Source organism: Cucurbita pepo, chromosome 1 (genome assembly GCF_057944985.1).
Source record: "Cucurbita pepo subsp. pepo isolate OVF chromosome 1, ASM5794498v1, whole genome shotgun sequence".
Lineage (NCBI taxonomy): Eukaryota > Viridiplantae > Streptophyta > Magnoliopsida > Cucurbitales > Cucurbitaceae > Cucurbita > Cucurbita pepo.
In genome coordinates this window covers 8,402,474-8,429,735 of record NC_141798.1, presented here as the reverse complement: position 1 = coordinate 8,429,735, position 27,262 = coordinate 8,402,474, and the positions used below count along the sequence as shown (strand labels likewise).

The following is a 27,262-nucleotide window of genomic DNA, read 5'->3' as shown; positions in this document are numbered from 1 at the left end:
AGTTTCTTTTTCAAAAATTATTATTATGGTTGAAAATAAAAAACAAAAACAAAAACAAATTGAGAATTTAATCGGAATAAGAATTGGAATAAGCATTTTTTCAAAAGAAGCCCATAAAATGGAATAAAAATACATTGGGGTGAGAGAGGCTCGAACTCTCGACCTCAGGATCACTCTTTAGCTATGAGACCTACGCGCTAGCCAACTGCGCCACCACCCCGTGATATGAGTTGGCTCCAAGAATTTAATTATTTATAAACAAAATAATTGTTTTTTAAGAATATCAGCCAAACGAGGCCAGAAGCCCATTAATTTCGTGGGCCTCAAAGAAGCCCATTAAAGAAGTACGGACTTTTCTCAAATTTCACTTGTCCCTTGAAGTAGAGAGAAACGAAAGTGAGAAATAAGGTTTTGTCGAGGCTTGTTCAAAAAATTGAAAATTCGCAAATAATACCTGCCATATTCCACCTTGGTTGGAGAAAGGAATAAAACATTTTTTTGTTGATTGGATGGTATAGTTTTTTTTTTTTTTTTTTTTTTTTTCTACTCAATATTATTACTTTTATTAAAATATTTTAAAAAATAGGAAAAAAATTGCTTTTCTAGAATATAGGAAAAAAATTGATTTTCTAGAATATCGGCTAAACAATCCAGAAAGTATCGTCATGGGCCTTGAGGCACATGGCCTATAATTAATTCTGTGGGCCTCCAAGACGCCCATAAAATGGAGTAAAAATATATTGGGGTGAGAGAGGCTCGAACTCTCGACCTCAGGATCACTCTTTAGCTATGAGACCTACGCGCTAGCCAACTGCGCCACCACCCCATTGACGTGAATTGTTACCTAGAATTATTTATTTTATAAAACATGAAAAACAATTGTTTCAGCAAAGGATCAGGAAAGTGTCGTCTTGGGCCTCGAAGGCCAGAAGCCCATAATTACGTGGGCCTAAAAAAGCCCATGAAAGAAGTATGGTGTTTTCTCAAATTTTACTTGTATCTTGAAAACGAATATGAACTTTGAGCTAAATAAGATTTACAGGAAAATTGTGGACTTCAGTACTACCAACCATTTCTTATAAGGGGTGCAAACCTTTCATTAACAAATACATTTCAAAATCGTAAGGCTGATGACGATACGTAATGTGTCAAAGTGGACGATATTTGTTAGTGGTGTGTTTGAGTTGTTACAAATGGTATAGCAAAACACCGAGCGGTGTGTCAACGAGGATATTGGGTCCCCAAAGGGGTGAATTGTGAGATCATACATCAGTTGGAGAGGGGAATGAAACATTCATTATAAGGGCGTGGAAACCTCTCCTTAACATACACATTCTAAAACCGTGAGTCTGACGCCGATACGTAACCACTTTGACTCGAAAATATTGGCTAGCGGTAGTCTTTGACTATTACAATACCCCTATAAAAAATGGCCCACGAGTAAAACCACTCTGAGGTATTTTTCTATTTACAATGTGGGTGCATAGACTTAACGGACACTTGAGGAGGATTTTCACCAAATTCTTCAAATAAAAATCAACGTGTTTGTGTCATTGAAAAATTATCAATCATGGTAGCGGGAACTTATTCATAATCGACACATTGTTCAATTCTCTATACTCGATATACAATTGAAGGGTCTCATCCTTCTTAACAAATAACCCTAGGGCAACCTAGTATAATCATCCATTCTAAGCTAGAGTTCCCATAAAGAAAAAATGTAAAATTTTAAGTTGATATAATTAATATTAAATATATCATTCATATATTTAATGTGGCTGATACATTTAATATCACGTGTAATGTATTTTATATCGAGTATATATAAAAGTATATCGATACAAATTATATTACTCAATCATAAATAAATCTAACATTATACTTAAATATATTATTGTATAGAATTTCCTAATTGTTCTTGTTTGGAAATGACTAAAAGATTTAAATCTAAGAATTAATTTTTTTTTTTATAACTAAAAGGATTGTAACCCAATAGTTGTGTTCGTGGAGATCCAAACTACAACTATCAATCTATCGAAGAAGGTTAGAGCTTAACAATTGAGCTAATTTTTCTCTCTCCTTCTCTCAAGTTCTCAAAATATTCCGTTTCCGGCGCCGGCGTCCAAGGTGAGTTCCCAATCTTCTACCGGAAACGTCTTTTTCAGAGAGGTTTTTGTGTTTAATTCGTGTCTGCTCCGGCCATGTTGGGTTTTGCTTACTTCAAGCTCTTAATCGAACGGCTTGTTTATTGTTATCTTCTTCGGATCGTTTCTTATCAATTCCGGATCCGATTTTCTGTATCTTAGGTTAAATGATTTCAAGGTTTCTGTCGGCAGCGATGTTGGAAAGATCTCCTGTGGTGATGGAAAGGAGTTCTTGAATTTTGATTTCAGCTTCTGATGTTTCGAGATTGTTGTTCCATGAAAAGTTCTGGGTTGACTTTAGGTCAACGTTTTGGGCTTCCCCATGAGTTTGATTTGATGTTTTCTAGTTGAATTGTTGGGATTCATTCCGTGGTCTGAATGGATAAAGGAAAAATGGATTGATTTTTCATTGTTTTTGAATCTTTCTTGGTGTTGGTATTAAGCTAAGAATCAATAACAGGAAAAAGTCCAGGAAGTTTCTCTTTGAAACATTGGTTTTAGCATAGCTCTAAGATATATGCCTTCTAATAAAGATGTCAGATAGTTAGAGGTTCGAATCCATCACGAGCTAGAACTCAAAACATCTCTTGACAGAAGCATTGTTCGTCTAAACGACGCTTCGAGATGTCGGAGACTAACTCTTTGGTTGGTCTTTCAGGGGAGGGAGGTTGTTTAGCATTTCACAGAGGGGACTTAGTAGCAAATTGGGAATTATTTACAGACCCAAGTGAAAGAAAGAAATGGGTTCTGAAGGTCCAGGTGGGGTTACCATTCATGTGACTGGATTTAAGAAGTTCCATGGGGTTGCTGAAAATCCTACCGAGGCTATCGTCGATAACTTGAAGGCATTCGTCGAAGAAACAGGATTGCCTGCTGGTGTCACTCTTGGAAGTTGTACAGTTCTTGATGTTGCTGGAGATGGTGCTCTTCCACTGCTTTACAAAGTTCTGGAATCTGGCATCTCAAATGTCACAGAAACTACCACAAACTCATATGGGTCAGTTTTTTTTTAACACATCTCTCTTTAGGCCAATTGTTCTGTATAGTGCAAAGAAGATAAATTGGAGAAAGTAGAAGTATCTATAGGGACTTCTAGATTTAGTGAATTCATTACATAAATTTTAAGAACCACCTCAGTTAAATGAACAAGTTCTTCATTTAAAAGGTAACAGCATTACATTATATTTGATAAGCTTGTGCATTCGACTTATATTTCTATCCTATCAAGATAGGCCACACACAGCAAAGGAAAATTTTTGTATATACTGGTATGTAGCAAAATTTCCGTTTGTGTATAGCTGAGATATGATTAATAATGAATACTCAAACCTGGAGAGGATTTGTTCATGTTTGTTCAGCTTCACTTGGGAGTCAATAGTGGTTCGGCGAGGTTTGCTGTTGAATGGCAAGCTGTAAACGAAGCTACTTTTCGTTATCCAGACAAACTCGGATGGCAGCCTCAGGTTGATTTCCTCTCTTACTTCTTGAGCTGTTATTGTATGTCTACAAAAAGCAGAACAATATATAGACATTTCATCAAAATTCAGTATCATTTCTATTTGCTGAAGAGAAAAGATTAGATCATGGTATTAAGAACAAATGACAAGGAAAAGAAAAACCAAAAACAATGAAAATCTATGAGAACCAAACCAGTTTGTTTGCCTTTTTCTTTTCATTGTTGTTCTTTTTAACCCAGAAACTTCCAATAGTCATGGAGGATGGGGAAATCTCAATGATTAGAAAGGTACTTCTCTCTGGCCTTTTTCTGAATTTTATCATAGGCTTGGGATGTAACTTACTGTCAATCATTGTTTCAAGACATCCTGCTCGGCTCCGACGATCTTAGAGAGGTTGAAGGCGAAAAGCTACAACGTGATATTATCGGAGGATGCGGGTCGTTTTGTTTGCAATTATGTATATTACGATTCCCTCAGATTGGCAGAACAGAAGGGTCACAAATCCTTGTTTGTCCATGTTCCTCTGTTTTCAAAGATCAACAAAGAAACCCAGATGCGTTTTGTTCATTCACTTTTAGAAGCCATTGCGTCTACATGTTGAAAATTGTTTTGATTGCAGTGATTGCTCCATCAGTTCTGTAAATGTTAATATCCAAGCTGTGGACGCTGTTTCTTGCAAGGAAGGGCTTTTCTCACAAGGGACAAAAGAAGTGTAGATTCTGGTTTGCTTTGCTCCACTATTTTTGGAAACTCCTTGTCTGGTGACTGACTGATCAATTCATGTAATAAAAACAAAAATCAGAATAGGCAGCAGACTATATGAAATCATTGAAATGTATTGTTCATATTCTAATGTAAAATGCTTCATCTAGGATGAAAAATGTAGGATTTCATTTAATACTGTGATAAATTCTTGATTATACATATGTAGAAATCTGGGTTAAATTCTTTTTGTTATTTTTGTTGACAGTAATGGAAGCGGAAGCACACTGCTAGCAGATATTGTTCCCTTTAAGCTTTTCCTTAAAACGCGTCTGTTAGAAAGAAGTTTCCACACCCTTATAAAGAATATTTTGTCTAACTTTCCAACCAACGTAGGATCTCACAACGATAAATGCTACCACAAGTCAGCCGACACGATCATGTCAATTGCCAAAAATGTTGGAAGGACAGGACTTAATGAATGGGTTTTATGTGGTTCGAGCATTTGGGTTTCGTATGTTATTATTTATGAGTATTTGGAGACTTTTTCTCCACATTTTAAATGTACAGAAACTATTTTCACCATGCATAGAAGAAGCTTCAGAGTTGAGATTGCTCAGAAAAAAGAAATTGTGAAATGAGCCCAAAACAAAGAGAGAGGGACGGGGGAGAAACAAAACAAAACGCCTCAATGGCGGTGTTGAATTTGGTGTGCTGGTTTTAGAGTAAAGCAAAGAAACTTCAAGTTTTTCTCTTCTACTTTACGTGTAGGCATATTGGGAAATGGCGACCTCCCCTTAATCTGCTTTCAAGCAAAGCCATATTGCCCACTAAAATGGCTACTTTATTTTCCCTTATAAATTCTAACCTCTTTCATTGCATCATTGTATTAACACAAATTACTCTACTAATCTCTTCTACCAAGTCGACTGAAAATGGATAAATTCTTCCTGCTTTCCCTTCTTGGTATGCTGATCATTGTCTATGGAGTTTCAGGGAGTATCGTGCCTGATGGCAACATTGACATGGTTAAAGAACTCGAAAGTTTCGACATTGAAGAAGAGGACGACAGTGCGGTGGACACATATGCGGTACCGGTGTGGAGAAGTGAGCACGGGAGCAAGATTCTGATAAATGTGGATAGTTTTGACGCGGTTGGAGATGGAGTTACAGATGACACTATGGTACATAGATATTTCTGTTCGGAAATATGGATTTTGCAGAGACAATACTGAACTGAAGTGTTTATTTTGCAATCAGGCTTTCAGGAAGGCATGGGAGACTGCTTGCAGCTCTTCAAATTCAGTTCTTTTGGTGCCAAAAGAAGGGAGATATCTGGTGAATGCAACTAAGTTTAAAGGGCCATGCAAACATGGTATGGTAATCCAGGTAAGTCATAGGATTATAAGGATTCTTTTCCCCCAAACATATAAGGAGGGAAGATCATGGTTGAAAGTTAAGAGTTGACATTGCAGATTGAAGGAACAATAGTTGCACCAGATGAACCAGAGAATTGGGATCCAAAACTTCCCCGTCAATGGCTGGAGTTTACAAAACTAAGTGCAGCTACCTTTCAAGGGGATGGAATTATCGACGGCTCCGGTGAGAAATGGTGGGCAGAATCCTGTAAAAAGAACAAGTCCAGGGTAAATTCTTGAACCATCTCTTAGCTTGTTTCTCTAGCTATGTTATTGAAATCTTAATCATTTCTGGTTTTCTGGTTGCTTTTTTTCCAGCCTTGCAAAGGAGCACCAACAGTAAGAACAAAACTACTTTCCTCCCAGTGGAAACCATGATTTTTCCTTGTGTAACACATTCTGATTTGAGGGATTTCTTGCAGGCATTAACCATAGAGTCGAGTTCAAATATAAGAGTAAAAGGCCTAACCATTCAGAACAGCCAACAGATGCATTTCATCATTGCGCGGTCTAAAACTGTTCGAGTTTCGGAGGTAAGAGTGTCAGCTCCAGGAGATAGCCCCAACACCGACGGGATCCACATCACGCAATCAACTAATGTCGTAGTTGAAAACTGCAAGATTTCAACAGGTTTTCTTCATTCTGACATTCATCATGTTACCTTTAACACCACTATTTCACCCTCTAACAGGTTATATGCAGGTGATGACTGCATCTCCATTGTCAATGCTAGCTCTGGCATCAAGATGAAGAGAATATCATGTGGACCAGGACATGGGATCAGGTATCTGCAAATGTTTGCATTTATTTCAAGCACCAAAACCATATCAATGTCTTAAGAATTCCTTTCTCTTTTTGTTTGTGTTCCTTAGCATTGGAAGTTTAGGGAAAGACAACTCCACTGGTATTGTAACAAAGGTGGTGTTAGACACAGCCTTCCTCAGAGAGACAACAAATGGTGTTAGAATCAAGACCTGGCAGGTTAGAATCACATCTTTAACCACCATGTTGGTACTTACTTTTACCAAGAACAAGGGGAAACTCTGTCTGTGCATATGGTACAGGGAGGTTCGGGATATGTTCGCGCCGTTCGGTTCGAAAATGTGAGAATGGAAAATGTTGAGAACCCCATTATCATCGATCAGTTCTACTGTGACCATACTACTTGTGAACCTCAGGTATTACCCTCAAAATGCAGAATTTAGTTTGTCCATTATCCATCATGGAGTCCAATACACTATTTTCTGTCAGGCATCTGCCGTGAAAATAAGCCAAATCATGTACCGGAACATAAGTGGAACCACAACGAGCAAGAACGCGATGAAGTTCGCCTGCAGCGACAGCTTTCCATGCAGCAACATAATTCTAAGCAATGTCAATTTGGAGAAGACGGATGGAACAGTGGAGACCTACTGCCACGCCGCTCAAGGCTTTGGATATGGCGTGGTGCATCCATCAGCAGACTGCTTAAGTTCCAGCGACAATGACATTGCAGCTTCAGATGAGACCCAAGTTCCGGAGCTGGAGGCAGTGCAAATCCCTACTGAGCGGCACATAGTTCACACTGAGCTCTGACCTTCATGTCCTGTCCATCTAAACTAAACTCAGCAAATATTTGTAGCATATATACATAGCACTCACAATTATACCTACCCTTTTGGAATCTAAATAGAAATATAGACTACCAAGTAAATGATTGTAATATTTCTTGAAGAAAGCATACATATTTTGAATTTATAGTAATGGTTTTTTAATACCAGAGTTCATTGCATATGGTTTATGGCCTTCCAGTTCTAAGTATATATAATACACACAAATGCGTAGATGGAGACTAGTGGATAATAGTGAGAAACGAAAGGGAAGATTGAGGAAGTAGGGCCGGTGTTAATGGAGGAATAATGGTTAAAATATCATTAGTTCAATCGGGTCGGACCCAATAATTACATGAACAAATAAAGATATCTAGATATTTAAGGAATCGATTTTCTGGCTTCTACTATAAATACTAGTCCACTTTATCTAGATTTTCATCTCAAAAAGAAATCCAAAACACAGAATGAACACAGAATGAACACAGAATGTAGTAATATTATATAGAAAAGTGTCTTAAAATTGATGTACATAAAGAGTATGAGTATTTTTCACAAAAAGTTGTGTTCATCAGTAACGTGGGCACCCAGAAAACAGATGGAACTCGAGCATTCCTTTCAGAAATAAAAAATAAAAACAGAGCAGTTTCTGGTAGAATATCAACTTCTTGAAAGCGAAAGAAGGCGTACAGTAGAAGTGTCATGGAACAAGACAAAGTGGCTCACAAACGGATCCGTGAGGCTTGGCAAAAGAAAGTGCCTTTTTGCGTGGAATAAAGACAGAAATTGTAGGGACGGAAGAGCCATATCTAAAGGCGAGGAATCAAAATCGAGTTGGGACATAAATGGAGGTGATAATAGTAAGGGCGTGTCTGGGAATAAGGCTTTTCTAACCACATGTACAATAATAAGATGGGTAAATTATAAAACTTATCTTAAATATATTTATCTAATGTCCTTAATTATTAAAATGATTAAACACATAAATATGGAAACATAAAAAGCAAATATAGAATGGTGTGCATGGAAGATAAGGGAATAAAAGAGTGATGTAGGCATAGTTATTATATTTATGGAGTTCACGAGAAGGCTCTAACCAACAGACAATATCATGTTTTAATTAAAAAATTAGACAGGATAATAATCATGTGATTTAATACAAGCTTTTGAATTTTGGGCATCTTTTAGAATTTTAATTTCTAACGAAACTTAAAAGTTTTAAAGTGTCGAGGAAAAAAACGTTTTAAAGATAAAGAATGATGTTGGAAGAAAAGTTATCAATAGAACATGAGTGAAGAAACAAAATTGATGAGAAGAAAGAAAAAAAAGTGCAAGCTTATTTGTTTGAATATCATTTCATTTTAATGTGAAAAATATTTTCAAATGATCCGGAAATTTAGGCTATATATAATTGCTACCTATTTATTTCATTTTTTTCAATTACATTCTGTCATAAAAAAACATGTTACAGATTTATAATAAAAGTTTAACACCTCATCATATTATATTTTATTAATAGTTGTATTTCAAGTGTAAATAACAACATACATTGATATAATTAATGTTTTAAATGGGCAAACAATAATTTAATGATACGGAGAACCTTAAATACCTGAGAATTACTTAAAAAGCATATTTGGTAGTTGTTAACAGAGGGCTAGAAAGGAGAGAATTAGGGAAGTCAATGAAAGAATTAGACAGACGTAAAGACAACAAGATTCAGGAGCCTAGCTAGCCACACAGATATGTATGCATCCAAAGAGCTTTAAATACTCACAGTCGCACCAACCTTTTTAAAATCAACTATTTCTTCCCATTTTTCCATTTCATGTCATTTTCACCCAAACAAAACAACCAACCAAGACAAAGACAATAGCAGCAGGAGGAGGAGAAGAAGGCCCAGTTAAGAGGCACAGCAAGAGCATCAAAGAAAAATTGAAGGGGCAAATAGCAAAAACGACAACCAAACGTAGGCCAGGCCATCTATAAACAATTAAGCGTGCCAATGCACTTCCATGTTCCTCTCTCTCCTTTTAACTATCCAAGTATCTCTAGTGTGAGATTCCACATTGATTCGAGAGAGGAACGAAGGCTAGCGAAGATGCTGAACCTCAAAGGAGGTGAATAGTGAGATCCCACATTGACGAGAGAGGGGAACAAGTGCCACCAAGAACGTTGGATCTCAAAGAAAGTCAAAGAAAGTGTATTGTGAGATCCCACATGACGGAAGAGGAGAGCAAGTACCAGCGAGGACGCTGGGCCCCAAAGTATTCTTTATAAGGGTGGAAACTTATCCCTGACAAACGCATTTTAAAAACCATGAGAAAGTTGAAAGGGAAAGTAAAATATAGACGATATCTACTCAGGGTGAACTTAAGTTGTTACCGGTGCGTTAATAATTGGACATATTCTAGAATTCACGTCTTACCCATTATTATGAGTCGACCTCAAGGAATAACTTTTTGTGGGGAAGGAGTCCTATTACGTAGTGGGAAGTTGGCAGAGAGAAGATTGGCCCGTGATAACTGCTGCATGTGACTATTATGAGCTCAAATATTTCACGGCCAACCTTTCATTCTTTCACCTTTACAGACTCATACATCACGTGTCCCGCTTTCCTCTTTTATCTTTAAAACTCCTCAATTATATGCTTACTTAATCATTTAGCTTCCAAATATTACAGATAAACCAGCCACATCCTGATGGTGAACAAGACAACCGGGTAGGACAAATGTACAAAAGAATCTTGGCTAATCTTCATACGTCTGTCACTGGTTATAGTTATACGACGTTGTGCGTGTGTGTCATAAGTACTGAAACTTGAATATTTTATCTAGAGTTTGGTGAGTAAATAAGTAAAAGGTCTATGTGGACACGTGGCCAAATTCATGGAGCTTGGGTAGTAGTTAGTTTAAAATACTCGAAATGATAGTCTTGACTTCTTGTAACCGAAGTCCGCCACTAGTAAATATTGTCTATTTTTGTTTTTTCTTCCGAACTTTTCCTCGAGGTTTTAAAACACATCTACTAAAGAGAGTTCTCAACACCCTAATGAGCAATATTTTGTTCCCATCTTCAACTGATGTGAGATCTCACATTTCTATGCGTTGGTGTTCCATGTATGGACTGATTGACCCTAGCTTTGAAGTCCCTTTGTCTATTTAAACAGCCCCATCTGATTTGTTTCTCTAAACTAAGCTAAAACTTGTCTTCTTTCTTTCTTTCTTCTTTTCTCTCAAATGTATGTGAAAATGAAAGGGCCAAGTTTCAGAGGGCTCACATTTATGTTAGCGGTGGTATTTCTTGTTTGGTCTTCTAGCTCGGAGGGCTGCCATGGAAGAGCCACAGGAAAACATTGGAGGCAAAACAGAGAGGCCTTGCCTGCTCTCTCCTCCAAGAAAGGGAAGAGTCACAATCACGGTGGCGCTCACAAAGGCAACCACCATGGTGGTGCATCAAAGACAAAGCCACCATCTCGTAAAATGCCGAAACCAGATGTCTCTCACAGCCCGCTGCCCCAGAAAGGCAGTCGTTCTTCCATGTTTAACGTGCTCGATTTTGGAGCTAGGGGCGATGGAAAAACTGATGACACCAAGGTACACACTAAAATAGTTATGAACTTACAATTACACATGAGTACTGTGTGAGTGATGTACGTGAATAGAAATGGTATTTTACGGAGAAGGGGAATGTAAAAGGAGGGTGTGGGCCCGGAAAGGCGGAATCTCGTTATAGCAGTTGGAAAGGATTTTAGCAAGAACAATTGGGTGGGTAGACAGCATCCAGAAAACTAACAGTAAACAAGAGAAACAGTAAAATAATCATGTGCATTGCAGGCATTTCAGGATACATGGACAGCCACTTGCAAGGTGACAGCATCAACCTTCATTGTCCCATCAAAGTACGTCTTTTTAGTAGGCCCCATCTCCTTCTCTGGTCCGTACTGCCAACCCAATATTGTATTCCAGGTACCTAACCTTTACACCAGGCATTTTGCATCAGTGCTACGGATCCTTGATTAAAAAAGAAAATAGAGGACTTGACATTAGCTTTGTATTTTTTTTTTTTTTTTTTTTTTTCATTCTAATATAAGTTGGATGGGAAAATCATTGCACCGACGGACTTCAAAGTTTGGGGAAGAGGCCTATTCCAATGGCTACAGTTCACAAAGTTGATGGGACTCACCATTCAAGGAAATGGAATTATTGATGGAAGGGGTTCAGTATGGTGGCAAGTTTCATCCTTTGATGATACCATTGACCATGAATTCAAACTACTCATCCCACTCAACAGCTCTGTACAAGAAAAGCCACCAGCCCCGGTAACTGACTATCACATCCCACATTATGGCATCTATAAATTCTCTGCAGCATTTTCTCTAAATTCATACTGAAACCTATGGCAGGCAAGAAGTGAGCTTGTTGGAAAGATGCCGAGGATCAAGCCAACTGTAAGCGACATAGAGCTCGTTTCATTGTTTGTGAAATATCCCTTGACACGGCTCTGTTCTTTTGTTGTACAGGCTCTGAGGTTTTATGGAAGTTTTAACGTTACCGTCACTGGCATAACAATTCAAAACAGTCCTCAATGCCACCTCAAATTCGACAATTGCATTGGTGTCTTGGTTCATGATTTTAGTGTCTCGTCTCCAAGTGACAGTCCCAATACTGATGGAATTCATCTACAGAATTCCAAGGATGTGCTAATCCACAACACCACTCTCTCTTGTGGTATGAATTACTTTGCCTAGAATCATTATTTTTGCCTCTTATTGTAATTTCGACCATACTGATGGAATTCATCTACAGAATTCCAATCTATGTCACCCCCAATAAAGAAACAAAATCCTGGCAGTGACATACATTGGATGAAAACTGACAGCTAACTTTAATCTTACACACAGGTGACGACTGTATTTCAATACAAACTGGTTGCTCAAATGTGTACGTACACAATATCAATTGTGGGCCAGGACATGGAATCAGCATTGGAAGTCTGGGGAAGGACAACACAAAGGCTTGTGTTTCTAACATTACCGTTCGGGATGTAATTATGCATAACACAATGAATGGTGTCAGAATTAAAACATGGCAGGCAAGCACAATTCGTCTTTAGAACTAACTCACCAATAGTGCTAGTCTTGATCAGTTAAGTAAATGCTTTATTTTGCATTAGTTTGTTATCTATACATGAAACTTAAGGAAGATAGAAACCTATAAGCAACATGCACTGTAAGATCAAACCAGCTCTCTCAAAAATTGATTCCAGACTGTGCATCTGCAGGGTGGATTAGGTGTTGTACAAGGAGTCCTCTTCTCAAATATTCAAGTTTCTGAGGTTAAGATACCAATAGTTATAGACCAATTCTACTGTGATAAAGAGAAATGCTCAAACCAAACTTCGGCTGTGGCTTTATCAGGAATAAACTACGAAAGAATAAGAGGTACTTACACAGTAAAGCCAGTACACTTTGCCTGTAGTGATAATCTGCCATGTACAGATATATCACTAACTGCAATAGACCTCAAGCCACTGCAAGAACTCTATCATTTATATGGAGCCTTCTGCTGGCAAACTTTTGGAGAGTTGAGAACTCCTACTGTCCCCCCAATTGATTGTTTACAAATTGGGAAGCCATCAACCAACAAAATTCAGAATGATTTTGATTCATGCGGAGTGTAAAGTCTATATTTATTGGTGTACTCACATGTGTGGTTGGCATGATTTTCCAACCCCTTTACACACCAAGACCTTATGCTTCTACATTTTAGTACTTGTGGCAAATAAACTTGTTCTGTAAAAGTTTTAGTTCAGCCCATTGAGATACAGACATGTTGTTACCAAAGAAAACTTGTTAACTCATTAGGTTATATCAGTCAATCACACCCATGAGAAATAGAATCATACCTACGATCCAGAAGAACAACCGGACCAACTAAGACTAATAATTCTGAAATTATCACACACCTCTTTCAAATTTGAAACTGGATCAAATGTTGGATTTCGATAATCGGCCAGGGAAATCCTTTTTTTTCGTTGAGAGGAAATGGTCGACAGCAGGTTGTTGGAAGAAAAATAAAATGCGTAAAATAACAGAGAGAAGGACTGAAAGTTTGACTGCTCTTCAAAATCAGGTTATGAAATCTTCTGAACAGATTTCCTATTTAAATATAACCTATCCTAAAAATGGGTGGAGAGTGGCCAACTGAATCTGTGCCACTTACTAGAAAATTGCATTCGCTAATCCATTCGACGTGTTTGTCAAATGGTCAAACGGAGAATTAAATGTAAACGTGTGAATCTAAATAAGGAAAAACAAAGATTTTATCTAACATCAAACATCTCCTTGGATAGTTTTATTTGATTTCTGAGTATCAGGATCCACTCCTTGCCATGTTCCACCCGACTAATCTATAAAGAGATTTCTCTTGCCCAAACTAGCTCCATAGAACTTCTCCGAGGAACCAATCGTATTTTAATTTTTTGAAGGAACAAATCTAGAGATTATAGTGGACTTCTCCTAAATGAACTTGTCTGATCTTCATGACAACAATGGAAAATAAGTAGGAAAACCATAAGAAACGCATCGAGCGGATAATATCTTCTACGCATCCACTACCAAGTGAAGCAACCGTCGAAAAATTATCACACAGATACTAGGTCTACACAACGGAACCTCGTGTGCATAATCGATCATCAGCAGTAGCATTATCAAACATACCTCACATTAACCTCGATAGTCCAAAAAGATTACGAATACATAGCATTCAAACATAGTACTGAATTTAGAAGAAACAAAGCGCAAATAAGAAATTCTAGTGAAATAGCAGTAAAGAGGCATAGATGAGTAAGGCGAGCCATAGACTTACCTCGACGGCTGACGTTGGACCAAGTCTGCGAGGCAAGCCCCTGTTTTCCCTCCGATCGAGCGGTGGCGGCAGATTACAAATCCGACTGTTCAAAATACAACTGCACCCTTCACCGGAAATACCTATTTAGCTATATTTTTGTTGGCTGTGTTTAGAGATCCCCATGTTGGGTTGGAGGGAACTACTAACCACTCCCTCTCCTTGCTAAAAAGGTTTTAAAATCGTTAGGTGCAAGTAACGGCTAGCAGTGGGCTTAAATTATTACCGAATGTTATTAGAGCTTAATTACCAAGCAGTGTGCTGGCGAGAACGTTGGTCTCCAAGAGGGTGGATTAAAAGATTCCACAATAGTTAGAGAGCAGAGGTGGATTGTGAGATCTCACGAGAGGGAGAAACGAGTGAGAGTGGATTAAGAGATCCCAATGTTGGTCCTCAATTGCGTGGATTGAGAGATCCCTTAGTTGGAGAGCGAAACAAGCAAGGATGGATGAAGAGATCTCACATTAGTTTGAGAGCGAAACGAAGCATTCTTGAGCGAGGACGTTAGGTTCTCAATTGGGGTGGATTGAGAGATCCTGACGTTGGTCACCAGAGGGGTAGATTGGGAGATCTCCCATTGGTTGGAGAGCGGAACGAAGCATCCCTGAGCGAGGACATTGGGTCTCCAAGGGAGGTGGATTGAAAGATCTTGATTTCTCCCTCTCCCACCACCCGCGGCCCGAAGAATGTTACAAACGAATAGAAAGAAAAGCTATTTTACAAAAGCTATTTTATAAAGGTAAGAAACAATATCTAGTATGAATAATTTTTTTTTTTGGGATGAAATCAACTGGAGGCAAAATCTAGAGTCCTTATATCCAAGTGACAAATATTATTATATGAGATACAATGAGAGCTTGTAACGAGTATTAATGTCATACTCTAAACTTTATTGTGCCAATAAAATCTTCGAACGCTTAGTTATGAGTTTCAAAGCCATAATTACAACGATTTCTAGTTGGGTTCAAATGGGTAGATACATAGTATAAATTCGAGGAGGAACTAGATTGCATCGTAAAAACCCATGGATACCAACTAGATATAAATTCAATAGTCAAAACATTACCTTTTAAGGCAAAATAGAAGAACATCTTGGACCCTTTCAAGAAAATGAATAAACAAATCAAATGAAAGTGACCAAAGATCAAACTTTTAAAAGCATTTTAAAATTACAATGATCTCTAAACAATCTAGATATAAATTCAGCAGAGCCAAAATACTTCCTTTTAAAGCAAAGTGGAAGAACCTCTCAGTCCCTTTAAAAAAAAATGAATAAACAAGTTAAATGAAAGTGGCAAGAGTTCGAACCATTTTAAAATTAAAAAATTTATTAAAAAGAGTTTAAAATTTAAGATTTTTTAAATTAAAAGAATTATTATATATAAAATTAAACTTTACGTCTAGTTCCATTATAAATATTACAAAATACTCGCATGTCAAATGCTTATTAAATAATAAAACATTATTAGATCATGCCAAAAAAAATTAAATTTATTTGACAAAATAAAATTGAAGTTAAGAAATTAAAATTGACATTTAAAAATTTAAACAACTTCGCAGATTAAAATACAAAAACTTGAAATTATAAGGACTAAAAGAAAAATCAATTCGGCCGGTTATTATAATCTTTTTCAACCTCCATTTAATTTAACCCTCCCATCTATATTTTCAATATTGCTTAGGCTTGATGACAATAATTACATAAATTAATGCATAATTACTATCAATATGACTCTTAATTATTAAAATAAAAATATAACTCTTGGTCCATATATTTTAATCATTATACTTATAAATATTTAAATTTAATTATAGGAGACCAAATGACTCAGTTCATTTATGGTTTATTTTAAAAAAAATAAATAAACTAAAATAATATTTTAATATTCTTCATCTTCTTCCCTCAACTGATAGTTGCACGATATAAGCGGGTGTACCTTATCTTATCCAATAGCCCATCAGCCTATCGAGCCGATCCCCTCAACTGAACTAATCTTTAGTTCCCTTCGACTTTTCTTCTTCCTCATCTCCGATTCCAGTTCAACAATGGCGGAGAATGACCTGAAGAACACGATGAGAAGGAGAGTGGCTTCCATTTCCGGCCATCTCATTCCGATTCCACGAACTCCAAATCCTGACTCTATCCGCCTATCCGCCGCCTCAATCGACGACAACTACCACCGCAAGCACGGCGCTGTCTCGACTCACCCTGTCGTTTGGAGCATCGTGGACGACAACTCCGGTAAGGAATTCATCGACATCATCTACGAGAAGGCCGTTGGAGAAGCCATTGCGAAGGTTTAATCGAGCTCCAAATTAGGGAATTCAATCGCTGTGTTTTTATTTTTTACCTTTGTAATTTTCTGTGCCCTAATTTTAGATTACGATCAATCGACCGGAGAGGAGAAATGCTTTCCGGCCGCAGACGATTAAAGAGCTCATTCGTGCATTTAACGATGCCAGAGACGATAGTTCAATCGGAGTCATTATTCTTACCGGAAAGGTAATTTTCTTCAGTTCTTGTGGATTATTACTTGTAATTAAGAGTTCATTACCACCATTTTTTCAATTAATATCTTCGTAGGGAACAGAGGCGTTTTGCAGTGGAGGAGATCAGGCTTTGAGGAAGAACGATGGTTATTCTGATTTTGAAGATTTTGGTCGTCTCAATGTTTTGGATTTACAGGTATCGACATGTCGTTCGATTTCTTTATTTATTTATTTATTATTTTTTTTTTGCCACTTTTGGATGTTGATTTACTTCCTTAATCCTTGTTTAGGTCCAGATTCGTCGTCTTCCAAAACCAGTTATTGCTATGGTACAATTTCACAATTTCCTGAATGATCGTCTATGTTACTTTAAAATCATCATAACTTTATCTCTTAATTTGACTAAATTACAATTACAAATTCGATACTCAAAGATATACACGAGTTGAGTTGGTCGAGTTGATTGAGTTGATAACTCCAGTGACTTAGATAGTCTGAGTTAGTATGGTTTTTAAATATTTACGAAATAATATAAGTTTTTTTTTTTTTTTTTTTTTGTAATTACTATTTAATTTTGAATGTATTATTGTTAGGTGGCAGGTTATGCTGTTGGAGGAGGACATATTTTGCATATGGTTTGTGATTTAACCATTGCGGCAGACAATGCAATATTTGGTCAAACAGGTCCTAAGGTAATTTCAATTTAAAAAATTTCTGAATTGCAGCCATTGCTTCCTTCCTCTGTGCTTCAATTTGAACTGTTCTTCCCTTTAGGTGGGGAGCTTCGATGCTGGCTATGGAAGCTCCATTATGTCCCGTTTGGTTAGCAAAATTTCTGGGTTTGGCCTTTCAGTTTCGGTACTCTGTTTCGCCTTTTTCTGATTTCTTGGATTGATCAGGTTGGCCCCAAAAAGGCACGAGAAATGTGGTTTCTCACCAGATTCTACTCGGCTTCTGAAGCAGATAAAATGGGTCTCGTCAACACCGTAGTTCCGGTGAGCTCATCCGCCGCCGCCGCCGCCGCCCAAATCCTTCATTTAATTCTGAATTTGGTGTAAAACTTCAAAAGTTTGGTTAAACTCGTAGCTCTGTTTTTTCTTTTCCTTCTTCAGGTGGATAAGCTCGAGCAAGAAACAATCAAATGGTGCAGAGAGATTCTAAGGAACAGTCCGACGGCAATCCGGTTGTTAAAATCGGCTCTCAACGCCGTTGACGACGGACATGCCGGACTTCAGGTACCGTGCTTTGAAACTCCCAATTTTCTTCAATGATTTTCCTCCGGCCGGCTGAATGACTGACTCACTGTTCTCTGATCCGTCGTGCAGGCGCTCGCCGGCGACGCCACGCTCATGTTTTATGGTACAGAAGAGAGTAACGAAGGAAGATCGGCGTATATGGAACGCCGGCCACCAGATTTCTCTAAATTCCCAAGAAAACCGTGATCTCAAAATTCAAATGCCAACGAATTTCGCAGCTCGGATGTAACATTTAATTTAAATAATAATGAACCATGGTACCATAACATTTAATTATTATTATTATTATTTTATTTCAACCATTTTGGAAGTGGAGGATTATTCATTAGTCAATACAAATACATTCTTTTTTAATATAATGCAAATAAATTACATATACTACCAAAAAAATTAAAAAAAAAAAGTGTCATTTTTATTATTATTTTTTGTGTCTATAAATCAAATTTTTGTAAGAAATTAGATTTGATGCAATTTGGAAAAAGAAATTAATAAATAACGAGCTCGAATTCATTGTATACGTTTAATAAAATTTTATTTAAGATAAATTGTTTTTATTAAGTGATTAATCTCGGTAATTGGATTGAATGGGTTGAGATTCTTTTACCATTTAAAGAAGATTACTGAGTTGGTAATTCCTGTTTTTACGATTTAATTTTGCCTAATTTGAGATTTTGGATTAAAACGAGTAATTTAATTTTAAGTATGTTTAAAAGGAAAGATTTTAATGTCACAATAAAATCCCATTTAAATTTACTGATAAAATAATGTAAAAATCCATGATCTAAATATTTATTTATTATTTTTTTTTTATCTTTTATTTTTTGGAATTTGACTTTATTATATATTTTTTAGAAATAGAAATAAAATTACCCGTTAGGTTATGTTCCTTCTAAGTTTGAACGTCTGCTTTCAATTTCCAGACTTCAAATTTGAATCACCGACGACCGCAGGGCTATAACATTCAATTCAACGAAACTTGCATCAACACGTGGCGACCGTTTATTGGATTAAAATTCAACGCGCTGAATAATATTAATTTCCTATTGTGTGTGAAAAGTCGAATGACGCCAATCTGCGACTTCAAAGATCAATGACGTGTTCGATGTTTATTGGAAGTTAATTGACTCTCCTGCGGTACATCAAAAGGGTAGTTTCGTACTTCAACCTGCCCTCGCCTTTCGGTTTATATACAGGGCCCGGGTTGGAATTTCATCTTCCCACCGTTCTTTTTTCTGTCTGTCGTAGATTCTCGGTGGTGCTCGTTGAAGGTAATTTCTTGTTTCCGAATTTCGTTCTCCTTTTCTGTCCCTCTGTGATTTTGTAGTCTTTCTGATATTGTGGTTCTTGATTTTCTGATGTCCATTGTTTCTTTTCAATTTATAACACATAATACTTTGTTTTCTAATACGAATTAGGCGCCTCTTTTGATTAGTACCGTCATTTATTGTTCCGATCTGCTTCTTTGTCGATTTTTTGTGGTTTAATTTTTTATTGGATGCTTGAATTTCTTGGATGAGTTTCATATGAGGTCACCTTCCTGGTCTCAAATCGATCTGAAGTTGCGATGTGTATACCTTCAGATCCCTTCGAGTGAGCGTGAGGGATGTAATTTTATGGAATTGATGATTCTCAGCTGCTTCATTTTTACGTTCCATTTTATTGTATGGTACTTCGAATTATCTAGATTTGTATATATGTATTTTGTTGATTTTCATTTCCGGCATCGCTATTTTCTCCCGATCTTTGTCGGCATGGTTATCGATTTATCTGATATATTCTGATGGCGTTGGAATCACGTTGGGATTTTTTGGCAGAGACAGAATGGGGCTTACGTTCACAAAGCTTTTCAGTCGGCTTTTTGCCAAGAAGGAAATGCGAATTCTGATGGTTGGTCTTGATGCGGCTGGTAAGACGACTATCCTCTACAAGCTCAAGCTTGGCGAGATCGTGACAACAATCCCTACCATCGGTGAGTTTTCTCTTCCATTTCCTTTCTAGATATAAGCGGAGTTATTACATGATCTATCTTCGATCTATGTGCCTGTGTGTGTGTGTATATATAGATTGATTCGTTTATAATATGTTATTTAGGAAAGTAAGCTCACGACATCTCTCATCTCTGCATTTTATATGATTTATTACTAGGAGTACACCATGGCAATACTCCTCCATGCTGGGCTCGCAATTTTCTTCTGCTCATTTATATACTACATTCGTTTGTCAACCATATTAAATATTGAACTTGTAATATTTTTTCATCTGGATATATGTTTACATAAAACAAATATATAGTCAATGCTGAAGTAAAGTGTCAATCACTAGATTATCACCTTGGTCAAAGGAGGAAGGAATATTTAGATCTCTCATCACTGCCGTTCATATTCATATGGTATTCGACTATACCATGTTTTTGTGCATTTTTCATGTTGGTTTCACAATTTCCTTCTGCTTTAACATTTGGATGTTTGTTAACTCTATGATTTGAAATATTAAACCGCCTACATCTTATCCAGTTGATTATCGATACGTAGAAAGAAAAACAGTACAAAGAAAGTTTGCTTGAAGAAGTCAACTAGCTGATTGTCACCTTGACTGAAATTTCTCTTGGCATAATCTATTTTTTAGCACTTGCTTTGCCGAAGATCATAATTTAGCCTATGTCCTTTACTTGCAGGGTTTAATGTTGAGACTGTCGAATACAAAAACATCAGCTTCACTGTCTGGGATGTTGGGGGTCAAGACAAGGTTTGAACTTCTGTTGTCTTGATTTCTCTCCTGTCTGAGTTGACATTGTGTTCATTAAAATCTTACCCTGCTAGAATGCAGGTCATTTGTTCCTTATTTCTAAATGTGTCATTTATATACTGTTTCATTAAATTGTGTTCTTAAATGGTTGTCCAACAGATTCGTCCCTTGTGGAGGCACTACTTCCAGAATACACAGGGTCTCATATTTGTTGTTGATAGCAATGACAGAGATCGAGTTGTTGAGGCCAGGGATGAATTGCATAGGATGTTGAATGAGGTATTACATACTAACTTACTATCTAGTTTGAGCTTCTGTTTGAAGTCACTCGTAAATCCCGCTATATCATTTTTGGGAGTACTGTTTGAATGGTTCACGATTTACCATTTTCCTTTTTCTAAATTATTCGCCATCTCATTATCTATCCAAGTTTTAAGCATTGATAATGTTCTTATTATCTAGTCAGACGTCAATGCTTGTCTTTTTGTAATAGACCTGGTACTAGTAGTGTACCCCTTTCCCCCTTGTGTTTCAGTTTATGTAGACACAGGACCATCAGATTCTAATGATATCTCATGTGATCCTAGGATGAGCTGCGAGATGCAGTTTTGCTTGTGTTTGCTAACAAACAAGATCTTCCTAATGCAATGAATGCTGCTGAGATCACTGACAAGCTTGGGCTCCACTCGCTCCGTCAGCGTCACTGGTAGGCTTTGTCATCTTATCCTGAATCTAAAATTTTCCTTCTCTTAACTTGGCTTACTCAGATGTGAACTTCTTCATGGATATCTTCAGGTACATCCAGAGCACTTGTGCCACCTCTGGAGAGGGGCTTTATGAGGGGTTGGATTGGCTCTCCAACAACATTGCTAATAAGGTAAATATTAACATATTTCTCTGATTTACCAATTGGTTTTGAAACCCGAAAAGCTTTATATCAATTTTCTTTCACTCTATTATTATTATTTACTGAAATCCTGTTGAACAGTGACTTACATCTCTATGCATATGCTCCTATGGTATGCAGGCATGAGCGGTATCGAACAGTTGCTTCTGAGACTCACAGTTCTGGATGCAGGGTGAATATTATCTAATTTTTTTCATGGGGCACCTTACAAAGAGGTTATGGTTTTTCTGTTTACGGGAGCTTTTTTAGCAAACTATTTGTCATTATACTGTAATATCAGAATGGTTAGCCTTGGTTATTGTGTTTGGGGCTCTTTTTTGGGGCTTTACTTGCTTGTTATTCTCATTCGATTTCTAGCTGAAACTAGTTGATGTATCATTCCATGTTGGATTTGTCTCATAACCAATTCTTTTGTTGCTTCCGTTTCAATTTCATTGCATGAATAGTAAGATATAATAATGCCGCATAATTTAGTGTCATGATTAGCTTTTCTTTGTAGCTTTGGTTACAATGAATTCTTTCCAGTTAACGATGAATCTTGAGCATCGATATAGGATGTTGTTCACATATTTCCCTTTAGAGGCCGAAACCGATATCAAAGATCAATTCATAGTTGATAGTTTTATATTAATTCTTGATGGTAAAATCTTTCACTTGTCAAGGGATAAGTATTTACTTAATGATCCTTTATTCCTGTTTGTAGTAATTTTGATGAGCCAAGTTCTATTCTATCCACAGTGAGAAGGTTATATCTTCTTTGGGGAATTGGATAACAATCCACCAAATATATCTTCCTTTTGGTTTCTTTTCTTGGGGGAAAAAGAAGGTTAAGACAAATAAAGTACAAGTTATACTTGTATATATTGATCTTCAATTTTGAGGATTTTTGAAGGGTGTTTGTTTTTAAGCATGATGTTACTCCCTCCTGTCTCACTTCTCCAACCCATCATTTATCAAGTGAAAGAAGCTCTAGAAAATGATGCCACATAACTATAAACTTCCCTGAGAGTGACGTTGTTAGTAGGGTTATTTGTGGATTGGGTTGCATTGGGGTCGAGTTGAAATATTTGTTTGATTCTACCTTATTATTTAGATATGGGGCCGAGCTGAAATATTTGTTAGATTCTACCTTATTATTTAGATTGAAAAAACATAAATAATTATTAATGAAGAGACCCAACCCAACCCTTCATTCCTTTTTTTTTTTAATAAAATAAAAATATTAATATGCAAAAACATTTATTTTTTTTTTTTATTTTCAGATATTTATTAAGATTTGCAACCCCAAGTCTTAAAATATTTTTAAAAGAATGGATTTAAAATTTTAATTTTAAAGAATAAAAAATTGAAAGTAGTTAATTCAACTAAATAAAATTTTGATAAATATATGTTTAAATAACTGGTTTGTTGATTCCATTTAACCCAATTTAACCCAAACCTTAACCCAAACCAACTCACCAATGGTGGCAAAGACTCATCTTGTTCGTTATGTCCAGAAACACAACCGTTGATACTCACTGTAATGCCTTTCGGATCAAATTCCAATGACATCTCGAAGCTTTCATTCCATCAATCCCACAGAATCTAACGTTTTTGTTCTTGCTCCTCTTCCCTACAAATATGTTGAATTTGTGCAGAACTTATCTTGGAGTTTTGTTAGATGTTCCAAGACCAGGCCTGTTGGGCGTAGGTCCTAGAAAAGTTGCTTAAAATCCACAACCAATGACTTCACAATGGAAAATAACCCATCATTGTCTCGTAACGATCCAAAGACAGAAAAGGAAAAGCAAGGGGGGAGTAGAGCAGCCTTTATAGGCCAACCCTTCTTGGACAAAGATAAAGGCACAACAAACAAGGGTTTGAAAAGCAGAGAAGAAAAAAACAGGGCAGGGGAGCGCCCCATGTCATGGCCGCTCGCCAGCAAACTGGAATTGTGTCCCGAATTCCAATGTTGTATTCCCCACCCAACACAACAAATCAGATTTGTTGTCTCTTTCTTTTTCTCTTCTCTCCCTCTAATCATTGTCTCTTTTGCTCTCCTCTCACCATTTCCACACTAACTTTAGTGTATATACTCTCTTTAATTAATATTTTAACGTTAATGAACTTACAATATGTCGAGAGATACTCACACTGTAATGCCCCTAAATTTCTTGCCTTAAATTAGTGACGTCACCTGCAAATTCTCAAATTAAACACTTTAAAATGAAGTTATAGACTTGCCAATTTAATTCAAAACATGAATTTGATTAAATGAAATTTAATGCATACTATCTCTACAGTTATATGTCTTATATTGACTTCATTGTCACAATCGCACTCTTGATGGCAGCAAATTTGTGATTATGCGGCACTCACTTTCCAACGACAAGTGAGCTAAGCCTATTCATTCTTATGTCGCCTACGGCCAAGTGACGTATGCTCGAGCTCGGTTTAAGAAGAAGGTCTTAGAAAACGAGAGCATATAGAGATTTTGAAAGAGACGTTATATATGCAAGAAAGAGAGTAACAACAACGGCTCACAATATAGAACTATTGGTAAAGGGATATGACTTACCTTTAGTTGAAAAATATAATGGTGGCTCGAGTATTGTACCGAACTCTATCCATATAATAATGATGAATTAATATACCACTTTATGTGTTGATTAGCTAAAAATTAAAAGAAGTGGAGAAGAATTTATTTAGGTGTATGGGTGTCTTTAGGAAAAGAAAGTTCCTCCCTTTTTGACCTCTTTTCTTTTACTTTCTTCCTTGGAATCTATCATTCATCGATACATAACCCTCTTCCACATGCAACCTTATTGCTTCCTTCCTTCACTAAATCCACATCTCTCCCTTCCCTTCCACTCAAAGCACCACCACACCCCACCCTTTCATATACTCATTAATACCCATCCCCTCCTCCATCCTCAATTCCCAAACCCCGCCGACATGTCGGACCTTCAACAGCAGCAGCAGCAGCAGCAGCAGCCGGCTTTGGTTTATCCCAACACTGCCGCCGTTGGCAGCCAACCGCCTCCTTCCCACCACTCCAACGGCTCATTCGGGGCAGTTTTTATAGTTCTTGCTGTTATTCTTGTCATATCCACTGTTGCTTGCTTCCTTGGCCGACTCTGCAACCGGCGAGCTGAAAACCAGAGGGCGAAGCCGGAGAAAACCCACGGCGGCGCTCGTCCCAGAGGGAAAGAACCCAAATTGCATCCTGACAAAGAAGGAGACATCGAATTTGGATTGGATTTGAGAAACCCAAATGGGAAAGGCAAAGCCCCATCTGGTGGAAATGGAGGAACCAAAGGCAACGGCCATGGGCCTAATGGGCCTAATGGCCATAGCCATGGGTTCAAACCCTTCGAAAATGGCCAAATCAAGCACGCGGATGATGATCATCATGAAGGGGATTTCAAGTTCAAAGCAGCAGCTCATCCGGTTTGATGGGTAATTGTCAAATCAAAACAGAGTGGTTTCTTTTTTGTTTTTCTCGATCTAATTACAAGCTCTTCATTCAGTTCAATCACAAATCTGTGACGCCGTTTGAATTCCAAGTAGAAATGTAAATGAATTGAAATCTAATGGGTGGCATATCTTCAAGCTAACAGATGTTCTTGTTCTTCCGTGTTTTAATGTAACCAAACAAATAATGGGTTTGGAATAAAGGCAGAGAATACGAATTCGAATAAGGGAATAAGGGATGTGGAACAACTCTAATTAAACTTCATCCAATAACATTTATTTTTATTTTTATTAATATAAGAAAATAGGGGTGTACATTCAACCCGACAACCCGGACTAACTCAACCCGAAGGGTTAGATTAGCATTTCGGTAGGGTTGGATTCATTTTTTTTTTAACCCGAACGGAATTGTTCGATTTCGAGTTCGTGGATAAAACCTTCTAATAAACCTGAATCAAATAAAAATATATAAATTATATTAAAAATCTTTTATGTATAAATAAGTTTATGAGAGTAATCCCTTGGCCTCACACTTATGCTTAAGCTCAACGCCAAGGATATACATATATTCTTTTTGTATACATTTTCTTTTTGTCACTATATTCTTTTTTATCGCATCACATTGCAATTAAAATTTTACAGTATTTTTATTTACCGTATTTTATTTTTGTTATATACATGATCTTGAAATTAATCATTTTTATTATTTATTTAATTTTATGATTTATTTTTACATTTTTTTAAAATATTTTACATTTTTTTTTACATCTTTAAACTAATCATTTTTATGGTTTATTTAATTTGATTTTCTTAATTAACCGAATAAGATATTTAGTTGTATTTAGTTTTATGACAATATTAAACTATGTTCATATGTTACAATTTTTTGTTGATATTTTTCTTACTTTAACTGATTCTCAAGAAATGTCGGTATTTGGCTATCTTTAGTTTTATGACAATGTTGAACTATGTTAATATGTTATAATTTTCGCTTATTGTTTTTTATTGATTTTTTTATATGAATAATTATATGTCAATTTGTGTTTGTTTGTGAAGTTTTAATATATTTTATGTAAAATTGTATCCGAATAACTATAAATTGTGGATAAATAAAACTTCTACCAACCCGAATCCAACTCGATAACAGAGGGTTGAGTTGGGTTGTGAAAATTTTCGGGTTGGGTTGGTTCAACCCGAACTTTTGGTTGGGTCAAAAAAATCCCTCCCCCAACCCAATCCGTAATTTTTAAGAATTTTGGATACGGACAGATTGATCAAAGGCCCAATTCGAATCTCCTAGCCCAAGCCCAATAATAAAAATAGAGTCGCCGCTCCAGTCCCTTCCTTCGCCTCGCACGTGCGAGGTGCAGTACGGAAGAAAAATATCAGAAATCTTTTTACCCTTACAATTTTCGATTTAAGTAAATAGAAAAGGGAATTAATAAATTATTACCTAATGTTTCCATTTTTTATTATCAACCTTTTATTTTATTAAATTCCAATATAAAAGGTAAAATTTGCCACCCCTAAATTTTTGTTAATTTACTAAATAATATTTAACGTTAAGTATTTTTTTTTTCTTTTTGTATCGTCGTTATTTGAACAATTTTATTAACAATTTGATTTTTTGAACAGTCGAAATCGAAATATTATACTCATGTTAAACGCTCATTAATAAATTATGTGTAGCTTAATGTTGTATAAAAAGTTCAATAGTAATCAACAAGAATCTTATAAATTTATTGTCATACTAACCGATAGCAAGAGGCTAAATTATCGACTTGTAATTATGTTAAAAAATAACTGGCGTTTCAAAAATATCCTCTAAGTTTCAAATGTATTTAAAGAATACTCTTCAATTTTTAAAAGTTTTACTAATACTTTTTAATTTTTTAAATTTTTTTAAAAAAAAATTAACATTTTTTAAAAATTAAAAATTACAATCAGTTTTAAAAATACTCTTTAGGTTTCAAGAGTAAGATTAAAAAGTTTGAATATAATTTATGAAATGTCGAGTTTTATCTATATATTGATAAAAAAAATTTATTTAACTTTTTCTATAAGGTTAAAAGAATATTAATACTACGAGTATTTTTTAATAATGGTATTTAAAATTTTATGAGTATTTTTTAATATAGAAAATGGTATTGTTTAATCTTTTAAAAAATAGTTGAAGAATATTAATAAAAATTT

General features: G+C 36.3%; 5 protein-coding genes, 1 long non-coding RNA gene, 2 other non-coding genes and 1 pseudogene across 12 annotated transcripts; 6 read left to right on the top strand and 3 right to left on the bottom strand.

Moving 5' to 3' along the window:
* Nucleotides 1–135: 135 nt before the first annotated feature.
* TRNAM-CAU (transfer RNA methionine (anticodon CAU)) lies at nt 136–220 on the bottom strand. Its single transcript is given in 2 exon segments — nt 136–171; nt 183–220. It is a non-coding gene; the product is annotated as a tRNA-Met (tRNA).
* Nucleotides 221–741: 521 nt separating this feature from the next.
* On the bottom strand, nt 742–826 carry TRNAM-CAU (transfer RNA methionine (anticodon CAU)). The gene is given in 2 exon segments: nt 742–777; nt 789–826. It is a non-coding gene; the product is annotated as a tRNA-Met (tRNA).
* Nucleotides 827–1,970: 1,144 nt separating this feature from the next.
* On the top strand, nt 1,971–4,558 carry LOC147793826 (uncharacterized; annotated as a pseudogene). The gene is made up of 5 exons (XR_015422496.1): nt 1,971–2,127; nt 2,307–3,141; nt 3,503–3,607; nt 3,841–3,888; nt 3,963–4,558. The product of XR_015422496.1 is annotated as an uncharacterized LOC147793826 (transcript).
* A 135-nt stretch (nt 4,559–4,693) lies between these two features.
* On the top strand, nt 4,694–7,480 carry LOC111795176 (putative polygalacturonase At1g80170). Its single transcript, XM_087127141.1, has 9 exons — nt 4,694–5,487; nt 5,564–5,692; nt 5,779–5,949; nt 6,040–6,060; nt 6,144–6,351; nt 6,424–6,505; nt 6,594–6,702; nt 6,786–6,899; nt 6,973–7,480. The coding sequence occupies exons 1-9, from the start codon at nt 5,239–5,241 to the stop codon at nt 7,294–7,296; spliced, it is 1,407 nt and encodes a 468-aa protein (XP_086983267.1). The 5' UTR covers nt 4,694–5,238; the 3' UTR covers nt 7,297–7,480.
* Nucleotides 7,481–10,490: 3,010 nt separating this feature from the next.
* LOC111803331 (polygalacturonase At1g48100) lies at nt 10,491–13,123 on the top strand. 2 transcript variants are annotated; one of them, XM_087128867.1, is made up of 7 exons: nt 10,491–10,906; nt 11,147–11,278; nt 11,404–11,631; nt 11,716–11,760; nt 11,833–12,040; nt 12,214–12,457; nt 12,594–12,734. In XM_087128867.1, exons 1-6 carry the CDS (start codon nt 10,550–10,552, stop codon nt 12,423–12,425), a joined length of 1,182 nt encoding a protein of 393 aa, XP_086984993.1. In that variant the 5' UTR covers nt 10,491–10,549; the 3' UTR covers nt 12,426–12,457; nt 12,594–12,734. The 2 variants fall into 2 exon arrangements, with proteins under 2 accessions (XP_086984993.1, XP_023543463.1); XM_023687695.2 differs by having other exon boundaries at nt 10,493–10,906; nt 12,214–12,404; nt 12,594–13,123.
* Nucleotides 10,908–14,488, bottom strand: LOC147793825 (uncharacterized). Its single transcript, XR_015423127.1, has 2 exons — nt 14,180–14,488; nt 10,908–11,287 (listed from the first exon to the last, which is right to left on the bottom strand). It is a non-coding gene; the product is annotated as an uncharacterized LOC147793825 (long non-coding RNA).
* A 1,641-nt stretch (nt 14,489–16,129) lies between these two features.
* On the top strand, nt 16,130–18,266 carry ECHID (enoyl-CoA hydratase/isomerase D). 2 transcript variants are annotated; one of them, XM_023687674.2, is made up of 9 exons: nt 16,132–16,516; nt 16,599–16,721; nt 16,803–16,904; nt 16,999–17,037; nt 17,302–17,400; nt 17,483–17,530; nt 17,608–17,703; nt 17,821–17,943; nt 18,034–18,266. In XM_023687674.2, the coding sequence occupies exons 1-9, from the start codon at nt 16,265–16,267 to the stop codon at nt 18,148–18,150; spliced, it is 999 nt and encodes a 332-aa protein (XP_023543442.1). In that variant the 5' UTR covers nt 16,132–16,264; the 3' UTR covers nt 18,151–18,266. The 2 variants fall into 2 exon arrangements, with proteins under 2 accessions (XP_086979128.1, XP_023543442.1); XM_087123002.1 differs by lacking the exon at nt 16,999–17,037 and having other exon boundaries at nt 16,130–16,516.
* An 810-nt stretch (nt 18,267–19,076) lies between these two features.
* On the top strand, nt 19,077–22,045 carry LOC111803309 (ADP-ribosylation factor 2). Of its 2 annotated transcripts, none has more exons than XM_023687654.2 (7): nt 19,077–19,232; nt 19,779–19,933; nt 20,639–20,709; nt 20,869–20,988; nt 21,297–21,415; nt 21,505–21,586; nt 21,737–22,045. In XM_023687654.2, exons 2-7 carry the CDS (start codon nt 19,786–19,788, stop codon nt 21,740–21,742), a joined length of 546 nt encoding a protein of 181 aa, XP_023543422.1. In that variant the 5' UTR covers nt 19,077–19,232; nt 19,779–19,785; the 3' UTR covers nt 21,743–22,045. The 2 variants fall into 2 exon arrangements, with proteins under 2 accessions (XP_023543422.1, XP_023543430.1); XM_023687662.2 differs by having other exon boundaries at nt 19,105–19,232; nt 19,785–19,933.
* A 2,262-nt stretch (nt 22,046–24,307) lies between these two features.
* Nucleotides 24,308–25,212, top strand: LOC111803300 (uncharacterized). Its single transcript, XM_023687642.2, has one exon. It carries the CDS (start codon nt 24,410–24,412, stop codon nt 25,049–25,051), a length of 642 nt encoding a protein of 213 aa, XP_023543410.1. The 5' UTR covers nt 24,308–24,409; the 3' UTR covers nt 25,052–25,212.
* Nucleotides 25,213–27,262: the final 2,050 nt, after the last annotated feature.

Excerpts from the sequence above, each read along its gene's own strand:
- LOC111803331 (XM_023687695.2), top strand. The coding sequence starts at position 10,550 with ATGTATGTGAAAATGAAAGGGCCAAGTTTCAGAGGGCTCACATTTATG. Across the intron at positions 10,907-11,146 it reads GAAAAACTGATGACACCAAG|GCATTTCAGGATACATGGAC; the intron begins GTACACACTAAA and ends TGTGCATTGCAG. Across the intron at positions 12,405-12,593 it reads TCAGAATTAAAACATGGCAG|GGTGGATTAGGTGTTGTACA; the intron begins GCAAGCACAATT and ends GTGCATCTGCAG.
- LOC111803300 (XM_023687642.2), top strand. The coding sequence starts at position 24,410 with ATGCAACCTTATTGCTTCCTTCCTTCACTAAATCCACATCTCTCCCTT.
- LOC111803309 (XM_023687654.2), top strand. The coding sequence starts at position 19,786 with ATGGGGCTTACGTTCACAAAGCTTTTCAGTCGGCTTTTTGCCAAGAAG. Across the intron at positions 20,710-20,868 it reads ATGTTGGGGGTCAAGACAAG|ATTCGTCCCTTGTGGAGGCA; the intron begins GTTTGAACTTCT and ends GTTGTCCAACAG. Across the intron at positions 20,989-21,296 it reads TGCATAGGATGTTGAATGAG|GATGAGCTGCGAGATGCAGT; the intron begins GTATTACATACT and ends ATGTGATCCTAG.
- LOC111795176 (XM_087127141.1), top strand. The coding sequence starts at position 5,239 with ATGGATAAATTCTTCCTGCTTTCCCTTCTTGGTATGCTGATCATTGTC. Across the intron at positions 5,950-6,039 it reads GTAAAAAGAACAAGTCCAGG|CCTTGCAAAGGAGCACCAAC; the intron begins GTAAATTCTTGA and ends CTTTTTTTCCAG. Across the intron at positions 6,352-6,423 it reads AAACTGCAAGATTTCAACAG|GTGATGACTGCATCTCCATT; the intron begins GTTTTCTTCATT and ends GGTTATATGCAG.
- ECHID (XM_023687674.2), top strand. The coding sequence starts at position 16,265 with ATGGCGGAGAATGACCTGAAGAACACGATGAGAAGGAGAGTGGCTTCC. Across the intron at positions 17,531-17,607 it reads GCTCCATTATGTCCCGTTTG|GTTGGCCCCAAAAAGGCACG; the intron begins GTTAGCAAAATT and ends TGGATTGATCAG. Across the intron at positions 17,704-17,820 it reads TCGTCAACACCGTAGTTCCG|GTGGATAAGCTCGAGCAAGA; the intron begins GTGAGCTCATCC and ends TTCCTTCTTCAG.